The sequence below is a fragment of the Haemorhous mexicanus genome, chromosome 6, assembly GCF_027477595.1.
Source record: "Haemorhous mexicanus isolate bHaeMex1 chromosome 6, bHaeMex1.pri, whole genome shotgun sequence".
Classification (NCBI taxonomy): domain Eukaryota; kingdom Metazoa; phylum Chordata; class Aves; order Passeriformes; family Fringillidae; genus Haemorhous; species Haemorhous mexicanus.
In genome coordinates, this window is record NC_082346.1 from 743,496 (window position 1) to 768,324 (window position 24,829).

Sequence of the window (24,829 nt, forward strand, 5' to 3'; positions counted from 1 at the left end):
AAACAGACTGGATGTGTTTCAGCCTGGTTAAACTGCTACCACTGAACATCTGCTGGGTGAGACCCCTTCTTTGGGAAAGGAAACACAGTTCCCAAGAGGAAATCAGTGAGGAACAGGGATTCTCAGCCAACAGAAATGAAGTGGTACCCACTGAAAGCAGCTGTGGATCCCCACAGACCCTCAGTGACCCTGTGCCTGACCCAGCCCCACATCCTGACTGCCACGGGAAGGCCCCAGCATCGTGCCCTTGCTCCAAGAGCTACAGGGGAACTGCAGAGCTCATCATGCACATCTAACAACCCCAAAAGCATCTGAGCAAATGGACTGCACGAAAACAAACATTGCTGCTCTGGCACACAGTCAACAGCTTTGGCATTTGGAGGTTGTGCCACTCACAGCCTCAAGTCCCTGGGAAAAGAACAGTCTGGAATGGATTTGTTTCTAGGTAGCTGCTCTTTTCAACTCCTGTTTCTGGAAAACAGGCCATCACCACCAGCACTGCAAAGAAATGCCAGTGTCAGTCTCCTGCAGCAGGGAGCTGGAAGGCTGTCCCTTCACTCTTTCCCTGAGGGGGCTGACTGCCTCAGGAAGGCTGAACAGGAATCTGTAGCTGTCTCAGTGCAGTTGGATCATTCCTTATTCAGCTTGAATAAACTGTTCTTTCAGAGGAAATTAAGGAAGTCTAACTCCTCCTAAAGAACAGGAATGAAACAACTCCACACCATTTTCTCTCACCTGTGAATCTCCATGATTTCTTCAGCAATCATCCTCCCTATTTTACCTGCCCCAGCTCTTGTTCCACCTGGAATTCCAGGCACAGTGGGATGGGTTCTTTTGGGGCCACCTGAAATGAGCAGAAATGTTAAGGTCAGAGAAAAGCTTGCAAACTTTCTCCACAGGGCAACTGTGTTTAGGCTTTGAGTGGCTGCAGGACCTTCTGAACAGGATTTATTGACAGTTCCACCAACTGCTGAGTGCCTTCAAATGGATGAAAAGCTCTGGCTTGCACCGAGCTGTGCTGGGTCTGATGTCCCTCTGCAGGGACAGGACAGGCCCCAACTCTTTTAGAATCTGGCTGCTCTCTTTCAGAATTGAGCATCTGGGGCTACCTCTTGGCCAGCCCTGCCCCACTCTGTGCCCAAACAGGCCCTTCTCCAAACATGTCTGTTCCCTGCTTTGTGTGAAGAACCTGCCAGTGCATATTCCACTCAATGTCTGATAAACCCAAGGCAGCTGATGACTGCCAATAAAGCCCCTGCAGGTAACTGCAGGAGTCTAAAAGTGAAGGGGAAAGTGAGGTCTGAGCAGTCAGGAGCTGTTACTGAAATGGGATTTCACACCTGCACAGCGCTTGGGGGTTGGGAAGAACACCTCCCCGTGCACTCCCAAAGCACTCCACTTGGGAGGAGCACTTGGAAAGAGCCTGATACACTCCAAGCAGAGAAAAGCTGCCACTGAGAGGGCAGGCAAGGCCTCAGCATTGCTTATCCAGAATGGATACTGCTTCTGGAAATGCAAATTTAAGAACAGCAACCCTCAGCAGGTGTGGCTCAGACCCAAACCTAAACCTCATTTTCCTCAGGATATTAACAAATCTCAGTGCAGAAGGGCAGCCAGTGAGTGCAGGCGGGGTGAGCTGCTCCCCAGGCAGCAGAGCCAGTGATTCCTGAGGCCAGGAGTTACCTTCTCCAGCCTGGAGCACGCTGTCCATGCTGTGTGGGGACGCTGCCAGCTGGGGAAAGGCCGCGTCCCCGCTCTCCAGGACCGTGGTGCTGTGGAGTGCAAGGAGGAGAAAAATCAGGGAGAGAAAACCCTGCCGAGGCAGAAAACCCTCCCAGGGATTACAGGTGATGCAGCCAGAGCGTCAGCATGGAATGCTTCAGTGTTTCAGCAGAGTCAGGGCTGGATAAACAACAGGGATCAACCCCCCTGTTCCCCCTCCACGTGTGCAGTGCCAGACCCCAACAGCTTCTCTCAGCACAGAACTCCTCTACAGGAACTATTCTGCTGAGAAGGCACCTCAAGAGAAAGGAAAAGGTGGGGGGAAACACCTGCCAAAGCAAAGAAATGCATGCCCCTTAAGCTCCTACAAAGACCAAATCCCAGCTTTTCCCAAAGAAAGAACAGATTTCTATTTTCTGCAAGCTTTAACGACCAGAAATTAAATTACTGCAATTCTTAAATTAAACCTGGGGTTGCTTAAACTCCCTGGGGTGTTGTCTGGAGAAGACACCGGCTGTCATTCAGAAGGTGTGCACATTTTTAGGTCAAATCTCACACGGGGAAAGGGCAAGGCAATGGGCATTCCCAGGCACCTGCTGAGGGAGGAGCACTTACGAAACCACGGTGTTTGTGGAGACAATGTATTCTACTTCTTTGGTCCAAGGGTTCATGAAACTGAACCAGCGACTCCGCAACGTAATAAAAGAGCCATCTTTTATTTTAAACTTGTAGCAGTTAGTTGTAATTTTTTCTCTTGTCTGCAAAACTGAAGGCAGGCAGAAAGCAAGTCATTAGTGTCAAGCAGGCACCACAACATAAATGGAGCCCTTATCAGGGAAAACCCAGTTAATTCCTCCCCACATCCCTTAAGAAAAATGCTATTCCTCCCTCATCCCCCCCCCATCCTGAACCTCAAATATTGCCTACAAATCCATGCAAGTCTAAGCTAATCTCAGTGTTTGGCACATGCAGCACGATGCTCTTGACTAAAGCATTTGCAAACAGCAATACCCAAATCTTTTTGAGTCTGTTTGGTTTCCTGAATACACAACAACTGTTCCCAATATTTTGAACAATTTTTTTCCTGAATTTTTAAGAACCATACCTTGTCTGTGACATTCTGCAAGATGTGCTATATCATCTTGATGAAAATATTCATAACACGAAGTACCTAGAAGTTCCTGGGGTAAGTATGCCAGGATGGCTGTTGCCCTGGGGAAGGGAGGGAGAGGAAGAAAATTAAATTTAAAAAAAAAAAAAAAAATCTTTTCAAGTTGAAGTATTAGTCAGAGATTCCTAAAGCTCACACTGAGGCTGGGAAAGGCTCAACTAATGCGGAAAGGAATTTTCGGCTTAGAAGGTAAAAAAAAATTCCTTAAGAATACTATTTTTAATTCTCAGGTAATTAAAAAAGTACCTAACACCCGGAGCCCTCAGGTATTACATTTGACCTACCATCACCAGAGGGGATGTAAGACTTTCTAAATAGCTTTGAAGATTTGCTGTAATTTTGGGAACTTAGGCCTGAAAAAAGCTGCCCTGTTTGTAGCAGCCACGAGACAACACGAAGCTTTCTGCAAAGTGCCACTGCACAAGAGACATCAAAGGTCTGGAGAACTCAGGGCTGGGACAAAACAACACCACACCAAACCTGACTTGGGTTCTGTACATTTCTTAGAAGAAAATTCTTAGAAGAATTTTGTTAGGAAAAAAAAAAAATCTGTGTTTCTGAGAAGAAAATCACTGAGGGAGAAGTGACAGGTCCTTGAAGAAGCTGAAATAAGTGCCACAATTCCAAACCATTCCAATTCAAATTAAACACGAAGGGCAATAAGGAACAAACTCAGGTAGATCAACATCTCATCTGCAATCTCAAAAAAGCCCACATTAAACATTGTAAAATGCAGAAATTAGTACATATTAATAATTATGAATAAGAACAGAGGGAAAAAAGCTGAAGCACAAAACCCCTAGTATTTCAATGCGGGGCATTTTTGTATGTTCCCCCACACAGGAGATTTCAGCACCAGCTGAGGACACCTCAAGCCCTCCCCGACAGGGAGACCAGCACCCTCAGCCTTGGAGAAGGAAACAGGAATTCAAACTGACTTTTGTAGGGTGAGCCTTATGCCAGGCCACTTCAAACTCCAGGAAAACTCATCAAAGCAATCTCTGAGGGAACCACAAAGCAGCAAAACCAGGCCTGTCTTTAAAATGGCAGAGCTGGGAACCCAGTCAAGCTTATTGCAGGGTATTTCCAAGAACTTTGGTAGCCAGGGCTGCTAGCAGCACTGCTCTGGTGGGACACCCCACACAGAGGGGAACAACCAGCAGGAGCAGCCACAGGGAATTTGTCAACCTTTTTCTTTTCACAGCAGGTGCTGTGGAAAGGAGAATCTGCACCAAGTAACAGACGTAACAGACTGGGTGCATTCAATATCTGAGCATCTTCTATTATGCAAGGAAGGAAATTGTTTGTGTCCTTCTGGAATTTCATCCTGCATTTACTTTTTTCCTCCGCTCGCTTCTCCCACTTAACAAGGCAGCTCTGAATCCTGAAGCTGTATCTGATGACATCTGCATGGATAATAAACTTAATTTTACTCTCAAATTCGGCATGCAGACCAATTAGAAGTCCTGAATAAATAAGAGGAGAGATGATTCTCTTTAAAACTCTGCTCAGTGTAGCTGCCATTCCAGCAGAGAATTGTTCAGCAGCTCCCTGGCTGAGGCAGCCCAGCTAATTGGTACCTAACCCATTGCTGTGCTTCTCCAGGGACCATGAAATCCATGAGGACACAAAAGGTCACAGGGAGTTTAGGAAGTGTTTCTTTCCTGAGTTCCTTGGACAGATGATAAATGAACAGCGCAAGTCTATATGAACAAAACAACCTGACTTGGAAATAAATTGTTTTCAACTTCTACAGGTGCCTAAATATTCTCCAGGAAAAGCAAGAATCACTGGATGTCAGCTTCAGGCCTACAGATGAGGCTTTCTTCTAAATCAATTCCCTTTCAAAGAGTTCTTTGAAGTAGCATAGACATCCCAAGGACTGTAAACAACAGCTGGAAAGCAATTCAATAAAAGCATATGTGTTTAAATCCAATGGGTCAACATTTTCTGAGTCTCATTATTTTAAAAATGCCTTCAAACTACACATCAGGGGAATAAGCCTGATCTTTTGAAAATAAAACTTGTCTAGAAACAAGGCAGAATGGCAATTTTGGAGCAACAGAAAGCTGGGAATGCTCCCACAGCTCCCAGAGCGAGCACCAGCTCTGAGCACTCAGGAGTTGGTACTTTCATCAGCTTTCTGTCAAATTAAAAAAAAAAAACAAAAACAACACCCAACCTAACCAAAACCCACAAACCCAACCACTCCAAAACAGATAAGTAGCATAAAAAACCATATTCTCTGCACTTCAGCTCCTCCCATGGCTATCCTCTACTTCCTCTCAAAGGGCACTAAAGATCAGCTGAGTCTCCCCCAAACCCAATTCCAGCAGGGAGATTCTGCCAGAGTTTGGAGTTTGGGCTTTTCTGTGCCTCAAGCAGCTGAGCCAAAGGCACAGGGGAACTGGAACAGCCTCACCTGGGCAGTCTCAATCCCTCCTGAAGAGGAAGGGAACCAAGCAACCCCTCTCCAACCAACCCACTGACACTTACTAACATAACCTCTCCACTAACATCCTTCAACCTCCGACTTTTCCCTCCACCACCCAGTAATTTCCAAGGAAGATTCAGGTCACATGTACCTGCTACTGAAGAAAACTCAAGCCCTTTCTTTAGGAAAAGGAAAGAATTAGCCTTTTAGATAATAAAGTGATGCTTGAAAGCAGACACCACAGGGGCACAAGCCCTCAAACCATTTCCAGGAGATAACCCTCATGAAAAGCCCTCCTTCTCACAAACACAAAGGGTCCCAGAGAGAAGCACTAATCCAGCAGAACGTGTCCCAGTAAACAGTTATGCAAGTGCTCATGCTAGCGAAGCCTAACCCAGCCTCTGCAGCCTCTCAGCCGCCTGGGGCTCGCAAGAGGTTTCAAGTAACAGAGGGAGCAATTAGGGTCCAGTTTCAAAACATTTTCTTCTGAAGATTACACACGTACATAACCCCCCCCAATGAACTGGCAGAAAAGATCCTGGCATTATTCTGCCACATTTTTGGAAGTTTGGGGGATTCTTTAAAAAATTCAATCAGTCACGCTGAATGAATGCACAGTAAGAGCTCTGAGCTCCCCCTTTTGAGGAGCCAAGCCAGCAGAAAAAGCTCAGAGGGGCAGCAATGCCTTTTCCCAGTGTGCTGCAAGGCGAGCTGCAGGTGTGGCAGCGCTGGGGGAAGCTGAGGGGGCTCACCTCTGATCCACGAAGACGAACTTGCCGTCGATGGCGTGCCGGGACACGTACTCGGTGGCCTTCACGCGGATGTCGCCGTTGGCCGCCTGCGGCACCACGTGCGGGTGCAGCCGCCCGATGGCCACCAGGCAGCTCAGGTTACAGCCCTCGTTATCGGGCTCGCTGTCTTCGTCCAGCCCCATCTTCGTCGGGGGCCAGCTTTTCAAGTAGCCTGTGCTATGAATAGTGCAAAAGCTTTTGCGGTCTGCTGGAGAAAGAAAAAGAAAACAACAAAACCCAAGAAAGCAGTTAGGTCGTGGGTACAGCTTTGGAGAATTTCAAATCAGTCCTGCCAACAATGCACCTCCTCTCTCATGCAGGAAATTTGGGATACTCCTCACTAAGGAGGGGCTGGGGATGTTCATCCTGGAGCAAAGGAGGCTCAGGGGTGACTTTATCACTCTCTAGAACTGCCTGACAGGAGGGTGCAGCCAGGTGGGGATCGGCCTCTCCTCCCAGGCAGCCGGTGACAGGATGAGAGGACACGGCCTCCAGCTGCATCAGGGGAGGTTCAGGTTGGACATCAGCAGGAATTGCTTCACAGAAAGGATTGTCCAGCATTGGGAGGGGCTGCCCAGGGAGGTGGTGGAGTGCCCACCCCTGGAGGTGCTCAAGAAGTGACAGAGCACTCGGAGCCACAGTCTGGCTGACAGGGGAATGTTTGGTCAAAGGCCGGGACTCAGGGATCTGGGAAACCTTTTCCAACCTTAATGACTCTGTGACTCCAAGGGATTTTTCAGCAGTCTTGCTGTAACGCAGCTAATCTGAGATAATCCAATAAACAATTTATCTTGGCAAAACCACTATTTATGCTGAAACATCACATAGTTCAGACCAAGGTTGCTTTTGGTAATTTTGAGCAGAAGTTGCATCACATTTTATTATTTCAGCAAAGAGGCAAATAACTCAAAGGAGCATATGAAGAAATTAGTAGATTAATAAACAAGATGCCTCTTTCATCTTAACCTGAGGCTCCTACAAAACCCATTTTTGGCAGAACATACTCTGTCTGGGGTATGTGGGGCACACAGGGGTAATGAAGATTTGCAATGGCCAGTAAAAGTCAGTATCCAAAAGAATTCCCATTCCTCAGCATTGAGCAGGCCTGGAAACTCCAAGGAAGATGATCTCCCATAGGCAGGTGGAGTAAAAGGCTTATGCCAGCTACTCAAACTGGCTTCCTCAGCAGAGAGCACAAAAGCAGCATCCAAGGCTGAGGCTGAGCCTGAACCTCACAGGGAATTGGGGCATCTGCCACAGCCAAAGAACACACCAAAATTGCCTCTCTTCTCTTACTGTTTGTCTTTTAACTAACACCAAATGTACCATCCACAGTACTCAAAGAAGAAACTTTCACATTTGGGCTAAATATATATTCCAACATGCCTAGAATAACAGCCTGCAGAGGAGAAAGTAGTACCAACACTGCTAATGCTACAAGCAAATATTCCAGGTGTAGAAACACCACACTTCCAGTGCTCAGAATGTACCAAACCCAGGGGTGAACTTAGAATTACACTCATTTTTTGAGGTGGATATCCATCCCCCCATCACTGGGCAGAGAACAAGGAGCAGCTCCCCTGTACTGGAGACACTGGCCAGGTGGTCAGGAGGGAACGTGATCTGACCAACGTCTGAAGATGATGCAATGACCCCCCAGAGCTGTCAGCACAAACTGCCTGAAAAGGTTTAAACAAAGCAGAGCGGAGAATTTGGCTTTAAATGCTAATACAGGTGTGTAAGAGATACTGGAGTGGGGCGAGCAGGAGCTTGAAGAAGTAACAGACCAAGACATAGCTCAGAATCTTAATAACAAACATCAACAAATGTAAAAAATTCAACCACTGCGAACGAGCAGCATTAAAAAACCCCTGACAGCCTTGGCAGCAAAAGCATGATGGTTACCTTTCTTCTTTGAGCAGGTTGAAGGGAAATCCTTGTCTTCTACCTTGACAGAGGGCCTGTTGCACTTCATCCTGCAGAAGAAGGAGCGCCGTGCCCCGGAGCAGAGCCGCGAGGGCCCGGGCGTGATGTCGGTCTTGACCGGGAGTCCGGCTGCGAGGAGGGAGGCAGGGTCAGCTGCAGGGGAACCCCAAAACCCCCACCCCACAGGGCTTCAACATCACTGCACCCTGCCCCCTGCTTCTGAGGTTTGGGTGTGGGTGACTGTGCAGGACCCAGCTGACTGTACTGAGAGCTCGGGCTTTTGTTTTTTCTTTTTTTTCGATTTTGTGCTGCTTTGGTGTGTGGGGCTGGGTTTCATATCAGGGGACAGTAAGGTGTGGGGCTGGGTTTCATATCAGGGGACAGTAAGGTGTGGGGCTGGGTTTCATATCAGGGGACAGTAAGGTGTGGGGCTGGGTTTCATATCAGGGGACAGTAAGGTGTGGGGCTGGGTTTCATATCAGGGGATAGCAAGCTCTCTTTGCAGAGCAGGTAGACACAGCAATTCCTTCTCTAGCTGGGGACCCAAGGACAGCCAGTCTGGATCTCAGGCCCAGGAGCATAAACAGCATGGACCCAAGAGAGAAAAAACAAGAAGGATGGGACTTCATGGGCTGGAGCTGTGGTTGGACAACTAGCTCCAATATGCTGCTGGACCAAAACTTGTAAAAATGTGAGCTCTTGTGACCAAGCCCTCTTTTGCTTCCATCTTGGAGCCGTCTGAGTACTGCCAGGGTGTGGCTCTGGTACTGCCAAGGTGTGGCCTTTGAAGGCTCTCAATAAATATCCACTTTATTCCCAATAACTCTGTCTAGCCTCTGCTGCTTAAGGCATCAATACCTTCTGACTCTGCTTTCTGCTATTAGAGCACCGAGGCTGGAGAACAGGGGGCTCTGAGTGCAAAGATCAGCAAGAGACTGGACAAATCCACACAAGTCCTGTAATAAACATTGCAATTTCTCTGAACTGGTTAAAAATAGAGAGATTACTCTTCCATTAAACCAGAGCAGAATTCCATACACAGTCACTCAGGAGGCTCCTGACCCTTCAGACTGGCACTTTCCTATCACAACAGCCTCCCAGAAAAAACGTGTGCATATGGAGCAGAAGGGTCCAAATGACACTCCAGGGAGAGATGGAGGAGAAAAGGTAGCAGGGACCCACGCAGGAACTGCAAATCCCCAAGACCTCCAGTTATGTCTCAGAAGTCTCTTGCCATGCAGAAAGAATTGCACATGGACGTGCCCTAACAATAAATCCTGACCTTTATCATATTCTCACAGGGGATCCTTTTCTGTGGGAAAACCAACCCAAACACATCAGTCTGAGCCAGCAGCAGAGTGTTGGTACCACCAGGGCTCTGGGAAGACATGGATTGCTTCCATGGCATGCATCAAGAGCACAGCAATCAGCAAGGCCAGTGCTCCAAGGGCTGCTGGAGGATTTAAATCACACAGCAACTTTTCCACAGCCTGCCATCCACTCCAACCATGTCTGCATGGGGATATGTAAAATCAAGCAGCTGTCAACACGAACAAAAACTTCTCAGGCCTTGTGGGCTTTTAACATAAGGAGGAATTCCAGCAATTCCAGTATTTTAGTGGAAAGTGTGCCTCCCTTACAATTCCACTGGAGTGAGGTGATCTCCAGGAGGTCAGGCTGCCCTGCACCACATGCCCTCCAAGCTGCTGCACCGTGGTGTGAGTACAAGCTGTGCTGAGTTACTCATGCCAAGACAAAAATAAATACGTGCATACATCCTCATACTCTTCACCAGTATGAGCTCTTGAAATTCTACCAATCCGTCTATCATAGCAGATGGGAAGACTGTAATTCATAGTATTTATTTTTGCCCTAACTTTGTCAGAGCCATACAAAAAAAAAAAAAAACCCAACCAAAAAAACTAACAAAAAACCAGGAGGCAGCACTGGATATTCATGCTTGACAACCGATGAAACCAGGAGCCAGAAAAAAACTTCAGCTGATTCTGCTGAAGCCTCCAGGCTCCCTGCCCTCAAATGATCTCTCTCAAATTCAGTTTCTGAAGTGAGCTGGTGGCTTCTGTGAGCTGAGATCCAGAAGATTTCTGCTTCTGACAAGCATGAGACTTAATGGCCTGGAAATCTGCAGTTGTAAGATGCCACCTTCCACTTAAGCAGTGCAGACTCCTGTTATGAGAGGGAATTAAACACCCACTCACCCCAAGAGCAGCAGAGATTCAGAACTACTTTAAAATACCAGAATGGAACAGAGCTCAGAGACACGGCAGGAAATGATTCCAAAGTTAAAAACCTTCTGAGAGAAAGGCTGGGTCATTGATGGCAGTAAGCAATAAATAAGCAGATAAATAAAATGAATCCTCTATCTTGGCTGACAGCTGAGGCCTACCAAGATAATACTGAGTGTATTCTGACCATTTAGAATGATGGATTAGAAGAAATGCTTCATGTGTTCTAATGGAAAAAGTTAAAGCTTTGATGCCTGGAAGAGAGAGGACACCTCACAGGTGAGGCCAGTTCCAGTAATGCCTCTGTGCCACAGTGCATGCCAAACCCCACAGCTTCCAGGAACCTGTTTCACACTTCTTTTTTCTTTTTTTGTTTCTTGCTGTATTTAAGCTACAACTTCCTTGGCATGAGACAATCCAGGCAGCATCCCCCCACATGCCCACGTGTGACATGAGGCAAAGCCCCAGCAGCAGGGACTCTAGATGACATTTCCCCAAGCTGGGAACACTCACTTTTTGCATCTATAAGCCTTTCTCGTGGCGCGGTGTCAGAAGAAGAGAGCTGCTCCTTCACTTTGGCAATGTCTTTAGGATGGAGATAATCAAATAAACTTTGACCAATCAAATCATTCTGTAGAGATTGAACATTCAGTCAAAAAGTAAAATAATGGCTCAGTAGGTTTTCTTCATTTTAGCATCCAGTATGAACAATCCTTTTCCACGCAGGTGTTACCAAGGAATACCAAACATCCAGATCCAGCCTCATTGCAGGGGGCTTGGACTGGATGACCTTTAAAGGGTCCCTTCCAAACAAACTATTTTGTGATTCTGTGATTTGATGGAAGGTTTTCTCTGTGTATTGAAGTTATGACTACATTACACAGTAATTCCTGTCATCATTTTCAGTAAGAGTTTTGCAGAATTGGCATGCTCAATTCCCCTCCACCAAATATTCTGGTTTCTACTCAGTCTTACTTCTTCTACCACACATCTGAATGAAAAAAAAATCCTAATTGCAAATGTCCTCTTTCATTATTTACATATGAATTTAGTATATACCTAACTAAGTGCTGGCTGAGGAAAACTTTTGAAGCTAATACAGGTTTAAATTTGACGAGGAGTGCAGATGACAGAAAGAGTGAAGATTATTTACACAATATATGGTCCAACTTACGCCTTATGTTGAGCATATATTAAAAACCTGGCTTTGATTTAACTGCTTTCCAGTTTCCATCAGTAAGCATGCAAGCAAAACCAGAACAGGCAGAAAGAAAACTAAGCTGAAAAATCCATGTGATGCTACTGAAAAAACCCCAGACTGATGTTTCAATATTTGCTTGCACTCCCAATTAGGTAATGCTTTTGCAAGCCTGAGGTTAAATCCTTGAGCAGAATGCCTCAATCAGTGAATTAAATTTAGTTCCTTTTCACCTCTTGCTTTGAATGGAAACCAGAAGCAATCTTCTCTAATGACATGGCAGAGAAAAGCTCTCTCTCTTTGCAACACCTCCCAGCTTTCAAGACAGGCTCTTCTCATACCTACCCCCCAGATAAAGGCATAACCACCAAAAAGCTCTCAAATCTTTAAAGACCTAATGTACTTAAAATGGAAAAGAATACCTGACTGTAGTTGAGGATCTTGAAGACAGATTCTGAAACAAACAGTATCTTTCCTCTGTCACAGCCCACAACAAAAAGGAATCCATCTGCTGCCTAATCGGGGGGGGAAAAAGTCAAATCCCAAGTTATCCATCCACATTGCATCATTATAGCCTTTAAAAGCACTTTGTGCACAGTAGAATTTCTACACTAGGAGAGCTGCCTTAACATTTAGAGGTAACTGAGTCAACAGGAAAAAATGTGACTTACAATGAAGGGGTTTTTTGCATCTGCAAACATTTTTGGCACGATTCTGGGCATTGTGCCCAGAATGTAAAATAACTTTTATGAGAAGAAAGAATCCATGTCTTGTCCAATAATATTATGATTATGTTTAATAATGCCTTCAAATTAAAATGTTATTTTAACTGTACTTAAAAAAGCTCCTCTTTTAGAAACCAACCATAACCTGTATATTTATTTTTGTGCCTGGAGGCAAGTAATTCCTATTTGCAAAGTACTGCCTTTAGTCACACACAAGCATGCAGGAATAGGCCCCAGTTGTGACTCTTCAGAGCCACAATGCTGCAGAAATTAAATTCTGCATAGGCTGCATCTGGACACCGCAGTGCTTCAACAATTACACAGCCACCAGAAGAGCTCACCTACTGACTGATGAGAGATGAGAGACTATAAACACTATAAAAGCACCATAAAAGCAGTGTAACAGCAGGCAGCCAAACACACAAGTCATGTTACATCAGTGACCTCAATAAAAAGGTGTTCACTGTATCACTGTACACTGAAAATCATGGCAAGGTAACCCGGGGCAGCAAGTCTGCAAGAAAACCATTCATGTGATTTTGGTTTGTATGTGTAATAACTGAAGGTTCCAATGGTTCCCATCTAAATCCCCCTCTTCAACCTTTCTGCTTGAATTAAGAAATGCTAGTCATCCCTAAACTCACTGACTCTCTGAAGCAGGCTCTAGATTTCATAATTATCCTCCATAATCAAAACATTTTAAAGCTGATACACAGGCAGAAAAATGCTGGTGGTGGGTTTTGGAAGAGCTATAGTCACAGATATTAATATCTCTTAATTAAAAGCTGGAACATACCCTGAGAATAAGGTGTTTTAATTCATCATCTGATAGAAAAGCAGGCTTGTAGTTTGCTTCTGTATATGGGTTTGTAGCACCTAAAGAAAACAAACAAACAAACAATTCCCACATCACCAACATTACACACTTAAATGAGCAATCTTCCTTTGGCTCTTTCTTAGACTGCTGTTCATTGAAGGAGTTCTTTAAAATTAACTTTTTTTGGTTTTACTACCAACATGAGCTCTGTTGGTATTAACTTAGAAAAGGATGAAGCTTTTTTTGCAAAGACACAAGTGCTGCATTAGGTAGAAATGCAAATTAAATGCCTCTGAGGTATTAAAGTATTCCTTGACATATTTTTGAACCCAAAGGCTGTCCTTGATTTATGGCCTAGTCTCAGAATTAGAAATTATAAAAATAAAATAATAAAGAATAAAAACATTAAAACTGTTTCTTCACCTTATAACTCAGTAAAACATGACAAGCTGATGTAAACAAATAATCACTTAGGAATTTACAAATCAATTCTCTCATTGCAAGCCAAAGATAAAACCCAGCATTACAATGACATCATCTTACAATGCCCAAACCCCAAAACTGGCAACAAATGAGGCAGCTATTTATTAAGGAGTAATTCTTCTCATTCTGTTCTCTCCATAAGGGCAGAGGAGAGTCAAATTAGTAACCACTGAAGTGTTATAAAGTATTAACCTCATCAAATGACAGTGGCAGGAAAGCTAAGCCTTCCAAAACTGCGAGGCTAAATGTGACTGAAGGCACCAGCTCTCCTAGAAATGAGAACAATCACCAGGATCTTTTTTACCATTAGCTGCATCCCTTTTTTCTTCTCAGTAATGCATTTCTTGAAGGCTTAAAGCTTTTAACATCAGCACCAATTGTACCCAAGCACTGATTCAGGCATAAGAAGCCTTAGGAACACACAGCGATTTCTCACAACCTCAACTCTTCCAAACCTGTGTTTCCCTCCAAGTGCTTGCAACAAAAACTGGTCAAAAGACCAGAATTAGGTTTTCAAAGTAATCTCTATTTTTTCCTACAGAGCCAAAGGTACAAACACGAAACCTCACAAGTCCTGTGGGAATATCATACCTAAAATCTAACCTCTCTATCCAACAACGTGGTACATTGCCTGCTTAGAGCAGGGCTCAGTACTGCACCAGGACCAACTGGGCACTGCCCTTAACCCCTTGGCTCCCTCTCCCCACCTGCCTCAGCGCTGTGGAGTCTGGCAGCAGTGATCAACGGATGGAAAATTACTCTTTTCTCATCCCCAGGTTCCCCCAGTCACGTCAGGGTATTTACTGGACCATGAACTAGTAAGCTGTGAATGAACACTGAGCATCAGATGCTAAGAGAAGGGAGGAATCCTCCCAAAATGAATTAATATTGTATTTGTGGGGACCCTCGTGGCAGGCAGGAATGATGGATCTGACTCCATGTGCTCAGAAGGCTAATTTATTATTTTATGATACTATATTGTATTAAAGAATACCACACTAATCTACACCAAAGAATACAGAAAGGATACTGACAGAAGGCTAAAGGATAATAATGAAAACTCGTGAGTCTTTCCAGAGCCCCTACACAGCTTGGCCCTGATTGGCCAAAGAGTCAAAACAATTCACATGAAACCAATGAAACAATCACCTGTGGGTAAACCATCTCCAACCACATTCCAAAGGAGCAAAACACAGGAAAAACAAATGAGATAATTATTGTTTTCCTTTTTTTTTCTGAGACTTCTCAGCTTCCCAGGAGAAAAATCCTGGGCGAAGGGATTTTCCAGAGGACGTGAACAAATTAACTTACTCCTTTGGAGCAAAAAAGGAAGAGCGTGGCTTTGGGGAAATGCCACTTGGAATGGGCCTGCAGCCCCAGGCAACTCACCACGAAGAGTTTTCATGTGCTGGACAGCCATCCTGAGCACGGTGAGCTTGTCCAGCTTGCGGGACATGGCGTTGCAGGTGGGCACCAGCGAGGCCAGCTCGTCGATGAAGCTGTTCATCTTATCCCTGCGCCGCTTCTCGATCTGGCTGTGAGCCTCCCTGCACACACACAGCAGGGCAACGCCCTAAGCCACCTGCTCAGGGGAGGGAGCTGCCCTGCCATCCTCATGGAAAGGACAGCAGACACTCTTCAGACCTTTGATGTCAGTTATTGGGGTAAAGAACAGTTACAAGCAACGGGAGAGGTTGCAGCACGAGCTCGTGGTTGGCCAGGAAACACACCCATTGTTGGCCAGGTTTGTATTTGCTCATGTTAAGATTCATTGCTAACACTTACACAACCCACTATGGAGTCTGAAAGAAGAATGATGAAGGATGCAACATTACCAGAAACATATCTGGCTTCAATTTCAACAGCAATGAGGTGACTAAAACCAAGTTACTCACCAAATTAGTTGTTTCACTCTATGGAAACTTAATGAAAAATGTGAACAGTGCAAAGATATGGAAAAATAAGGGAAGGTCAAAGCTAGAAAAAGATATTTGCAGAAGAAACAAATGCACAAATAATTCATACATGGCAAAAAGAAAGAGATGATTCTTTTAAATGCATTTGTTTAGAGTATTACCTTGCATTTTTTATCCTGCCTTGTTGGTCTGCATACTCCAATCTGTTGAGAAATGACACCACAAAGTTACAGTGTTGAAAGCACTCAACCCAACTCTTTTACTGCATCTCACTTCCTACTGATCCTCATTACCATCAGTTTTCTAGAATTTGAATGTTTATTTAACCTTTCTACAGCAAAGATCAGTATCTGTAACACTGCACCTCAGACTTGGGGGTGTTTTAGCTTGTCTGCTCCATGTTGTTTAAACTAAGATTGTTTAGATTATTGCTTCGTCCCAACAAAGCAATAATTTGGGACCACAGTGAGACTGAGAACAGGCATCCTCAGTCAGGATCCTGTGTCAGAACTGTGGAACTGAGATTTCAGTGACTGTATCAACAGTACCTTCCATGTTGGTCATCTTTATCTGTATCCATACCTTCCCTGCAGAAACAGAACAAAGCAACGCATCACAAATTCAGCAGGACTGGCAGAACTGTTATCCAACCACCATAAAGTCAGAATCAAGTATTCCTGCCACCTCTAAATCACAAATACAAAAACAGGAGTATAAAAGCATCAACCTGGAAGGACTAAGGAAGCTGTGTGGTTTTTGTAGCATTAAAACATTTTCTTAAATTAGTTGTGTCTCCTTCAGAACTCACTAAATGGCACAGTTTGATGTGTTTGACAGTAAAACATGCTGCAGTTCAAAGATATCATCTGTCACAAAAATGTTTTTTAGTTAACTACAGGAGAGGGAAAAAACCCAACCTTGTGCAGATACCTTTATGTTCTATAGCTCAGTTTGCCTTATAGTGGGTGATTTTGGGGTAGAAAATGGTAATACCCTAAACTAACACACCACTGGAGATGGCCAAATGCAAGGAGAGAATAAAAGTCTGTGTGAAACTAACAAGGCACACTGGAAATTAGCACAATTTCAGTGTAGATACATGGTTTGCTTTTGTTTCAACATGAAGAAAAGAAGTAAGGAGAGAGGCATGAAGAACAGAAATAACCCCCCTCATTACATTCAATATTGTAGCCACATGTGCACAACTAAGCAGGAGAGGAGAGTACAAGTTTTCATGGCTGCACTTGGTAGAAAAAGCTAAATGCTCATGACTACACATCTTTTTTTAGACAAAATAATAAGGAAGAGCATGTTTTGGTTTACATAAATCTGTACAACTCTTGCTCACATGGACATTGCTGGGCCTGCTCATTCTGGTTTAATTTCTACCTGTGAAATTTAGGTCTATGGAAGCAGAAGGCAGGGAAAAAACACTGGGCATCTTTTTCAAATGAAACCAATTACTAAAATATTTATACTTACTCAAAAGGAAAGCCATCGAGTCTGAAAAGAAAGAAAAATAAAGTACACCATATATAGGAAATAAGAACAATGTCTTACATTTTCTGCTGAAATTCTCAAGCTAATTCAGATTCTATTTGAAATGAAAAGCACAATGAAAACAGGACAATAGCAGTGAATGTTTTCTAAAGAAACAAGCTCGTTCAAATTAATCTACTTTCTGAAAGAGTAATTCTGCTTCTTAAGAAAAGAGAGCATAGTTCATTACACTTAATGTGAAAAACTAATAAAATAACTAACCTAAATTATGTTATGCAAATCATTGAGATATTGTTTCATCTTCAGAAAGGAAAGATCTGTGCTTTATGCGTGTTGTCCTTGTGGTTAGATAAATGGGATTTCAGAGGACTCTAAGGCCAGAAATAAAACATAAAAATAAAAATAAAGTATCCCAAGTTTCTCAGTTTCTGATTCTTGCCCAGCAGGACAGATGCACATTTTGCTTTAGTCTTAAGTCCCAAGCTGAACTTTATGCAGACTTTATGATATCACAAGGAAATTAAACAGAATTTCTACATGCAAACTCACTGCTGGCTTCACTTCAAGACTGTGAAGTGACCTGAAATCCCACTGAGCTTTACCATGATAAGAGGCTATGCTTTATAAAAGCCTTGTGAAAAAGTCTTCTCATCTCAGCCAATAACATACTAGTTATTCCTGTTCAACACTGGGCACGAGCCCTCTCAAAAATAAACACGGTCGCCTTTCATGGATTATTCACTGCACTCTTAGATCAATTGTTTTTGTGATTAGTTTTAAAATAATATTAATAATAATGCTAAACAGTTTCTTCATCTCCCAGCCTGCACACCTGAGCTATTGTCTTAGCCACTGACTGCTGATGCTCACAACTGAACAGCCCTTGTGACACCACCTTTAGCTCTGGATGTTGGTGTGTAAAGACCCCCAGACAGCCAAATCTAGAAGAGGCACAAGGTAAGTTATTAATGCAACAGGGTCGTTTATTTTCTCATCATGTCATCTTTCAATTGAAAGCATGAATCCCAAGCAAAATTCACTGTTCACAGTCCTGTGCATGAAGCCTTGGACAACTGCATTGGACCAGCCCTTGCTGCAGTGACAGCAGTAAGTTGGGCAGGGACTTTCCTGGAGCAGTTGCAGCAGAAAGAACTAAAAAGCTGCTGTGGAGAGCTGAAATTGCAGCTGATGACTCCTCTTGCTTGTACTCCAGAGGTGATCAAAGAACCACCCTAAACCACTGGTTCTGCCTCCCTTATTCCCTGGCTTCACTGGTACAGGAAGCATCAAACTGGGCACTTGGATAATTTATGGAATAAAATCATGAACAGGTAGCAGAAGTTGAACATTTAACATTTCTGGACGTTTGCCCATACATACACATATAAGGAGGGGTCAAGGTAGTCTCCCTTAAGTTCTGCTTTCCAAGAGGAATATTTAGTAGCCACCATTTACTTTGCAGCACAAAATGAACTATGGTATGATTATGTGATAAGTAGTGGTATGTAGTGTATGACTACAAAATAAGTAAACTTATTTTACTAAGGATTCAAGGAAACAGTTTTCACACATTTTAAAAAATGCACACAAAACCTAAAGGGCAGAATTATATCTTATAAGAACAAGCTGTCTTTTGGAAAAGAGGACTTGAGTAATGCCTCCTACCCAGAGGAGTAAAAACAGAGAAATCCTTTCTAGAGAAGAGGAAGTTGGTAGGACTGAGACTGTTCACTCAATTTTGTAGTAGTCAGTTCAACCAGAGGGACACATGTTCTTTTCAGGGAGACTAAAGGCAGTTCAGACAGGCATTTAAATATTTTGTGCCTAAGTTCTCCTAAAAAGAATCTAATTCTTAATTGTGATGCTCAGCATGGATTAAAAATTCTGCTCCTCCTTGTAAAAAGAGCTGCCAGCAATCCAAAGGCCCTCAGCAATCAAATCTGTGCTAAGTTACATAAAAATGGGCTCTGTGGCTGGATGAATGAATAATGGATGTGGCCACTCACAAGCTCCCCTGCAGCCACACTTGTACAGTCACAAGGCAGAGGAGGCTTGCACAGGCACTTGCACTAAGTAGGTTGCTCTTGCTGCTCCCAGTGCAGGAAACATTACAGGTCTGGGAGCCTGGCAAACTCTGCTGTGCCCTTCGCTGCTCTGCAACAGAGGTGGTGGCATTTCCTTCCACACTTGAGAACCACCACAAGACTAAACCAGCTGATTAAAAGAAAGACAGCTCTAACACCTCAAACCAGAGACTATTCAGATTCATATTCAAATGAGAGACCAAAATAGCTTCATCAGGTAAAGGCTAGCAGCACACTGACAGGAAGTAACTAAATAGGCAGAAAATAGGCGAAGAAAAGGAATTACTCCTAGTTTTGCTTCCACTTTTCAATAAATTCATTATCTTCACCTTCTGTTAGGCAGACATTGTACTTCCTCTGTAAATGGTCAATATATAATCAACCTGCACACAGTACATTTCATCAGTGCTAATTCCATTCCCCCACCAGCCACAAGTCTTTCTCCTCAGCCTTACCCCATTGGATAGCCCTCAATTCTAGCTGCACTGAGATAACAGCTCTATTATTATTATTATTATTAAAAAATGAACTTGGCTCTTAGTGCATGGTAGCTCTCTTCTCTATTAAAACCTTTAAAGCAGGTTGTAAAGAAGAGGTTATTTAGAAACTGCTATAAATATTTCTACAGTCTTCCCCACTGCATTGTTGTGTTACCACCTCCTTTTAGCAGTGCTAAATCAAGAGAAATCCAACTTACTGATAATCAGTTGAGCTTCCCTTTCTTTTCCTATTACAGTCCATTCCTGAAGTGCTAAGGGAACTGGAGATCAAGTCAGCAGGGTCTGGTGACATAAAGTCACTAATTGTAGAAGATATGTCCATCCTTTGGTCTGCCATTGGACTGTCTAACATTAGGGAAGAGATAAAAAACAACCCCCCAGCCAAAAAACACTGCATTAATACAAGCAGACACTTACATATTCTTAGCCAAAAAAGTTATCTGAAACTTAGCATTCTTAAAAACCTGTAACAATCAGTTTCTATTTTTCCCTCTTGCTGTAAAAATAACAGGTAATTTTTCCTTTTCCAGTTACTGCTGTTGGGAGTATTGCACACAAACCTTGACCATTCTCAAAACACATTTCGTAACACAATTGTTTTTAAAGATTTGTCAGAATGATCTTGGCTTACTCTTAAGTTACCTGGCCAGCCAATTGCTTCTTCCTAACAGGAATATTTCTGACAGGGAACACTTGTTTTAATGTGTCTCACATTTGAAGATCATAGAAGAGCTCACAAACTTTTCAAGTTCAATTTCCACTGAATAGAACATTTCCACAGATATAAACACCTCTGCACAGCAGACTCCACAAATAAAAAATATTATAACCCAATGGTGGTCAAAGAAGTCTAGTTAAAGGCACAAATTAATCTAATTGGCTTTTTAATCCTCTAGACTGCAAGTAATTCAAATCTTCACTATTTAATCCTCTAGACTGCAAATAATTACAATGCTGGAAGAAACCCTGTGAAAAGTTTCCTGCTAAATAGAATCAGCTGTGAAAGAGAAGAGGTTTTTACCTGAAGGCCTGTCTTGGAAGCCTAAATCCACTTGGGCAAAGATGATGATGCTCAGCCCAAAGCAGCTGATAACCTTAGAACTCTTCCATGCCTCATGTTCTGTTGGTCAAATACTTTCAAAACCTGAATGGGAGGAAAAACCAGCAAGCTTAAAAAACACCTTAAAAGCAATTAGTTTAGACACAGTTTACAAAAGCAATAGATGTTTCCAACTAGGAGATCAAATATTCATTTCCTTACAAAGTGTAGAAGCTTTATCCATCCAGCCAAAGGCTTAGCTATTGGGATGTGCCTCTCCAATGGTCCAAGCTTTGGGCAGAAGGAATCTCTGGCACCACCTCCTTTTGGGCCCTTTTTACCATGCTGGTCTTAGCACAACCCCCTCTGCTCACAGTGATCACAGGATGACAATCATCAGCACATCTGCTGCCAGATGCTGCCAAAATTGCTGTCCCAGAGCAAAGGACAGACTCACCCTTCAGTCCTGACTGCCTTACTCTAAGGGTGGTCCTAACTTTGGGCTTGGCTCACTGTTTTGTCTTCCACTGTAACAGCAGTTAGCATCTTTGAAGGACAGGGGTTAAACATGGTTTTATTCTGCAGGCTTCAAGTTTTATACAAAATGCACATCCCCTGCTGCAACTCAAGCCCCCAAATGTGTCTCCCAACTATACTACAAACACGTGGATGCCCTTCCCTTCCACACTGCTGTCACAAAACAAGTTTGTCAGCAAAATTTACTGCGGCAGATTTAGAAACTGTTTGACATTTTCCTCCTGCAAGGAAACTTGCAAAGTCCACTGGACACACAGTTTTCTGACTGATGCACCTGTGAACATCCTGACTGCCTTTCCAACCTGTGACAGCAGTAGAAGTGCCCAAGGACACAGAACAAGCAGCTCCCATGGCACCCTCAGAAGTTTACAAGCCAAACATCCTGTCAACATGATCACACTGTAACCAATTCTGCTGAAGCACGTATGTAGACATGGTATGAGTTATTAGCAAAAAAAGAAATCTAAAATTGCTTGTTATAATTTTCTTCAGCTCTGCCAGAACAGCAAATTCAGAATTTCACAAGCTTAAATTATCTAAATTCTGGTCCTGGCACTGTAAGGTCAGGCAAGTCATTGTCTTGGCACCACCAACTCCTGAAGGGAGGATCACTGCTGTTCCAGCAGCACAGCATCCAAACTGCTGCTGAGGGCTCCCTGTCCATCTCACCCAACAACTCCTCTCCTCCTTTCCCAAATAACCCAACCCCTCTTCCATTTCTGAGAACGTGTGGACATACTGCTAGAGGCACATTTAGAGGCCAGCTGGCACCAGAACTGACCAAAGCTAAATCAGTACAAATTTAAGTCAAACTATGAAATGCCATTGAATCCATAACCACATTTGCTTCATTCACACCCACACCTATTTGTAGGTCAGGCCCTATTTCTCCCTATTTTCCCAGCAGTCTGCTTTGTCTCTCTCAGCCCCAGCAGCCCAAGAGCCACAGACTCAGTGGTGTTACTGTGGTGGATGAGGCTGCTGCATCTCCATTTACCAGTAAAACCAGTCACTGGCTATTTATCTGTGCCCGGTTCAGACCCAAGCCCATTCTCCTCAGTCTCAGCTGATGTGCAGAAATTACAGCTAAACTTAGTGTGTTTGTGAGCACCTCTCTGTGTGAGGGTGCAGGCTGAACTCACATTTTACTGCATTAGGACACTTCATGGACCACCTATGATGACCTCAGACAGAAGGCTGGGATGAGCTGGAATGAACAAAGAAAAAAGGGGGTGGAGGAAAAAGGGTTTGTAAGTTTACCCCAGCCCTCTCTCTTTAAGAATGCCTGCAACAGTTCAGCATTTTAGCTTCAGAACCAGAACACTGCTCAAGTCACCATGCACTGATACAAAAACCAAATTGTTTTCATCTCAGACAAAAATTTCCTATCAGTTTTATAGGAAAAAAAAGAAAAATCAAGTATCCATTCAGCTATGCTATTTTATACCTGTCTATATTTGAGAGTTTCAAAGCAGCTATTTTAAGTGTCTTGAACATTTGAGCAGAAAAAAATACATAAAGAGCAGAATTCTCAATTTAATTTTCAGTCAGCCCTTTCTCGACCATGTCCCAAATGCTCACCCAGTCCTAACAATCACAGTCCAACATTTTTGCATTACAGGAGTTAAGAACTATGCATGTCTCTTGAAATGAGTTTTAAAGTTAAGAAGATGTCAACTCAATGATCAGAGCAAAAATCAGCATGCCCCACTAAATAGTGAACAGTTCAGAGAACTGTTTTTTCACAAGGCTTTCTTAAAATCCTAGGGAATTGAATATTTTCTGTCTTTTCAGCCTCCATCTGCTGGATTTTCAATGCCTAAAAAAATTTCTCTCTGAGGAGGACCACAAAAGTTACCCATATATTTAAGCAAAGTTCACATCTTCCATGTATGAGGCCAGACTTGTTGCCAAAGTACTCTAAGGACCTACTTGAAAAAAATGCCATGGGGTCTACTTCCTGATTGAATTCTCCTACAGAGGAGAATCAAATTGTATTTTGTCACTGTATCCATGACAGTTTGTCTCTACAGTCGTTTGGACTCCTTCCTTGGGATTCCCCTTCCTTGCATTTCCTCTCCCTCTGATCCCCTGGAACAAGGCTAATGAGACAGCAAAAATAAACCTTACTGTTCATCCCTTGGAAAAAAGGGAGATGACACGTGACCAGCTGAATCACGCAGCAAAGCTGATCACGAGTACACAACACCTCTGAGCAAATCAAGGTCACTGCTAAAGTAGGTCAGCTCCAGCAGCCAAGCCCCCACCGAGTCAGGACCTCTCTCCAGAAGCCCCAGCAGCCCTGGGTCCCCCAGGCAAGAGGCAGCCGTGCCCAAGGCACGCAGGGATTCATTCTGAAAGAACAGCAGTCCCTAACTTCATCAGCCACGAGCGCCTCGGACCGCAAAGCGCGGTTCCGCAGCGGCGGAGGAAAACCGTGGCGTGGTGTCCTGCAGAAGCCATTGAGAAGACACTCCTTGTCCCTGTGGGGAACGACTGAACCAAAGCAGCCCCAGAAAGGAAACCATCCACTTCCCTTCACAGCAGTAGTGCAGTGCTGGAGTCAAGGGTCACGGCCCAAGCTGGCACAAAACAGAAAAAGAGGTTCCTCATCTTCCCCAGCAGCTCTTTGCTGCTGCTGGCAGCTCCCAGCACACTTGCACTCAGTGCTGGGGAGATTTCAGCTCAGCAGCACGAGGATCCAGGTGTCCCCAGGCTGATCTCAAGATGCAGACCAGCATCCATGGGCTCAGTGCTGCAGAGCCTTTATTATGGAATACTCCATAGGAATCACAGGAAGATCTTTGAAGTAAAGCTGAGTAGTTCTCTTTGCCCTCAGGATTTAAGGAATACCTAAGTGAGAATATTTCCTACCTTCCCAACATATTGACAATGTTTGGTTTTAATGGCTCCCTAACACCATTTGCAAGTACCCTGCACTTCCAGAAGAAAAAAGCCCTGTGGCTTCCTCTCACATGCAGATGCATCCCACCACTCTCTCTGGTGCAAAGAAGGGATTTCACCCTGGTGTGTTTGCTGAGGTCACCCTTTTACCACTGAGTCCTCAGCATGCCCATCTGTTGGAATCCCAGATGCTGAGAATTTCAAACCTTCTGAGCTGAAAGGCACAGACCCACAAGAGAGCACTGCATTTGACCTGAGGCCATGGAGAAGGCTTCCAACATTGATTGATAGTACTGGGATTATGGGTGTGTAGTTGGTTAGAAGTGTGTGATATCACAGCATGGAAAACTTAAGAGTTTGGGATTTTAGAATATAGAAATAAATATGATGTTTGAGGGTGGAGGCAGGTTGTTGTTCTTCTTCCTTCTTCTTCATGGGTTGGGGTGATGTTTTGTAATTAGGCAGAAAAGTCTGCATTGCAGGCTTCCAGGGATCAGTTATTGGGTTAAAAGGGAAAATAATCTAGGTGTCAGCTCTTAATTGGACAGTTTAATCTTAAAAGACCTTGGAACAAGAGATAGTTGGCCATTTTGTGCCTTGCTGCAGAACTCATGGTTGTGAGGCTGTTTTACTGATAAGAAATAATAAACACCTGAGTCTGAACATGAACTATCATCTCAAGTGCCTTCAATCCAGGCCCAGAGAAACTGATACCCACCAGCCCCTGGCAGCCTGTGATTCACATCTGAGTTGTGGAACTCCTCCTGACATCAGCAGCTCATGTTTGGAGCCTGACCACACACCCAGAGCTGCTCCAGCCTCCTGCAGCCCCTCAC

The 24,829-nt window shown here is 43.8% G+C and overlaps 1 protein-coding gene across 10 annotated transcripts in view; it reads right to left on the reverse strand.

Annotated features, from left to right (window-relative positions):
• BMAL1 (basic helix-loop-helix ARNT like 1) overlaps positions 1-24,829 on the reverse strand; it is a 49,667-nt gene that overhangs the window by 3,203 nt on the left and 21,635 nt on the right. For 4 of the 10 annotated variants that reach the window (XM_059848251.1, XM_059848253.1, XM_059848255.1 and 1 more), the window contains exons 2-16: positions 20,535-20,657; positions 19,711-19,858; positions 16,912-16,932; positions 15,978-16,016; positions 15,591-15,632; positions 14,903-15,060; positions 13,010-13,089; positions 11,911-12,003; positions 10,804-10,921; positions 8,024-8,173; positions 6,080-6,326; positions 2,828-2,934; positions 2,338-2,488; positions 1,684-1,772; positions 736-844 (exon numbers count right to left, since the gene is read on the reverse strand). In XM_059848251.1, the coding sequence (XP_059704234.1) occupies positions 736-844; positions 1,684-1,772; positions 2,338-2,488; positions 2,828-2,934; positions 6,080-6,326; positions 8,024-8,173; positions 10,804-10,921; positions 11,911-12,003; positions 13,010-13,089; positions 14,903-15,060; positions 15,591-15,632; positions 15,978-16,016; positions 16,912-16,932; positions 19,711-19,850 (1,544 nt within the window). In that variant the 5' untranslated portion in view covers positions 19,851-19,858; positions 20,535-20,657. Of the gene's footprint in view, positions 1-735; positions 845-1,683; positions 1,773-2,337; positions 2,489-2,827; positions 2,935-6,079; positions 6,327-8,023; positions 8,174-10,803; positions 10,922-11,910; positions 12,004-13,009; positions 13,090-14,902; positions 15,061-15,590; positions 15,633-15,977; positions 16,017-16,911; positions 16,933-19,710; positions 19,859-20,534; positions 20,658-22,231; positions 22,297-24,829 lie in introns of those variants that run through there. The other 6 variants (XM_059848256.1, XM_059848257.1, XM_059848259.1 and 3 more) reach the window with 6 other exon arrangements.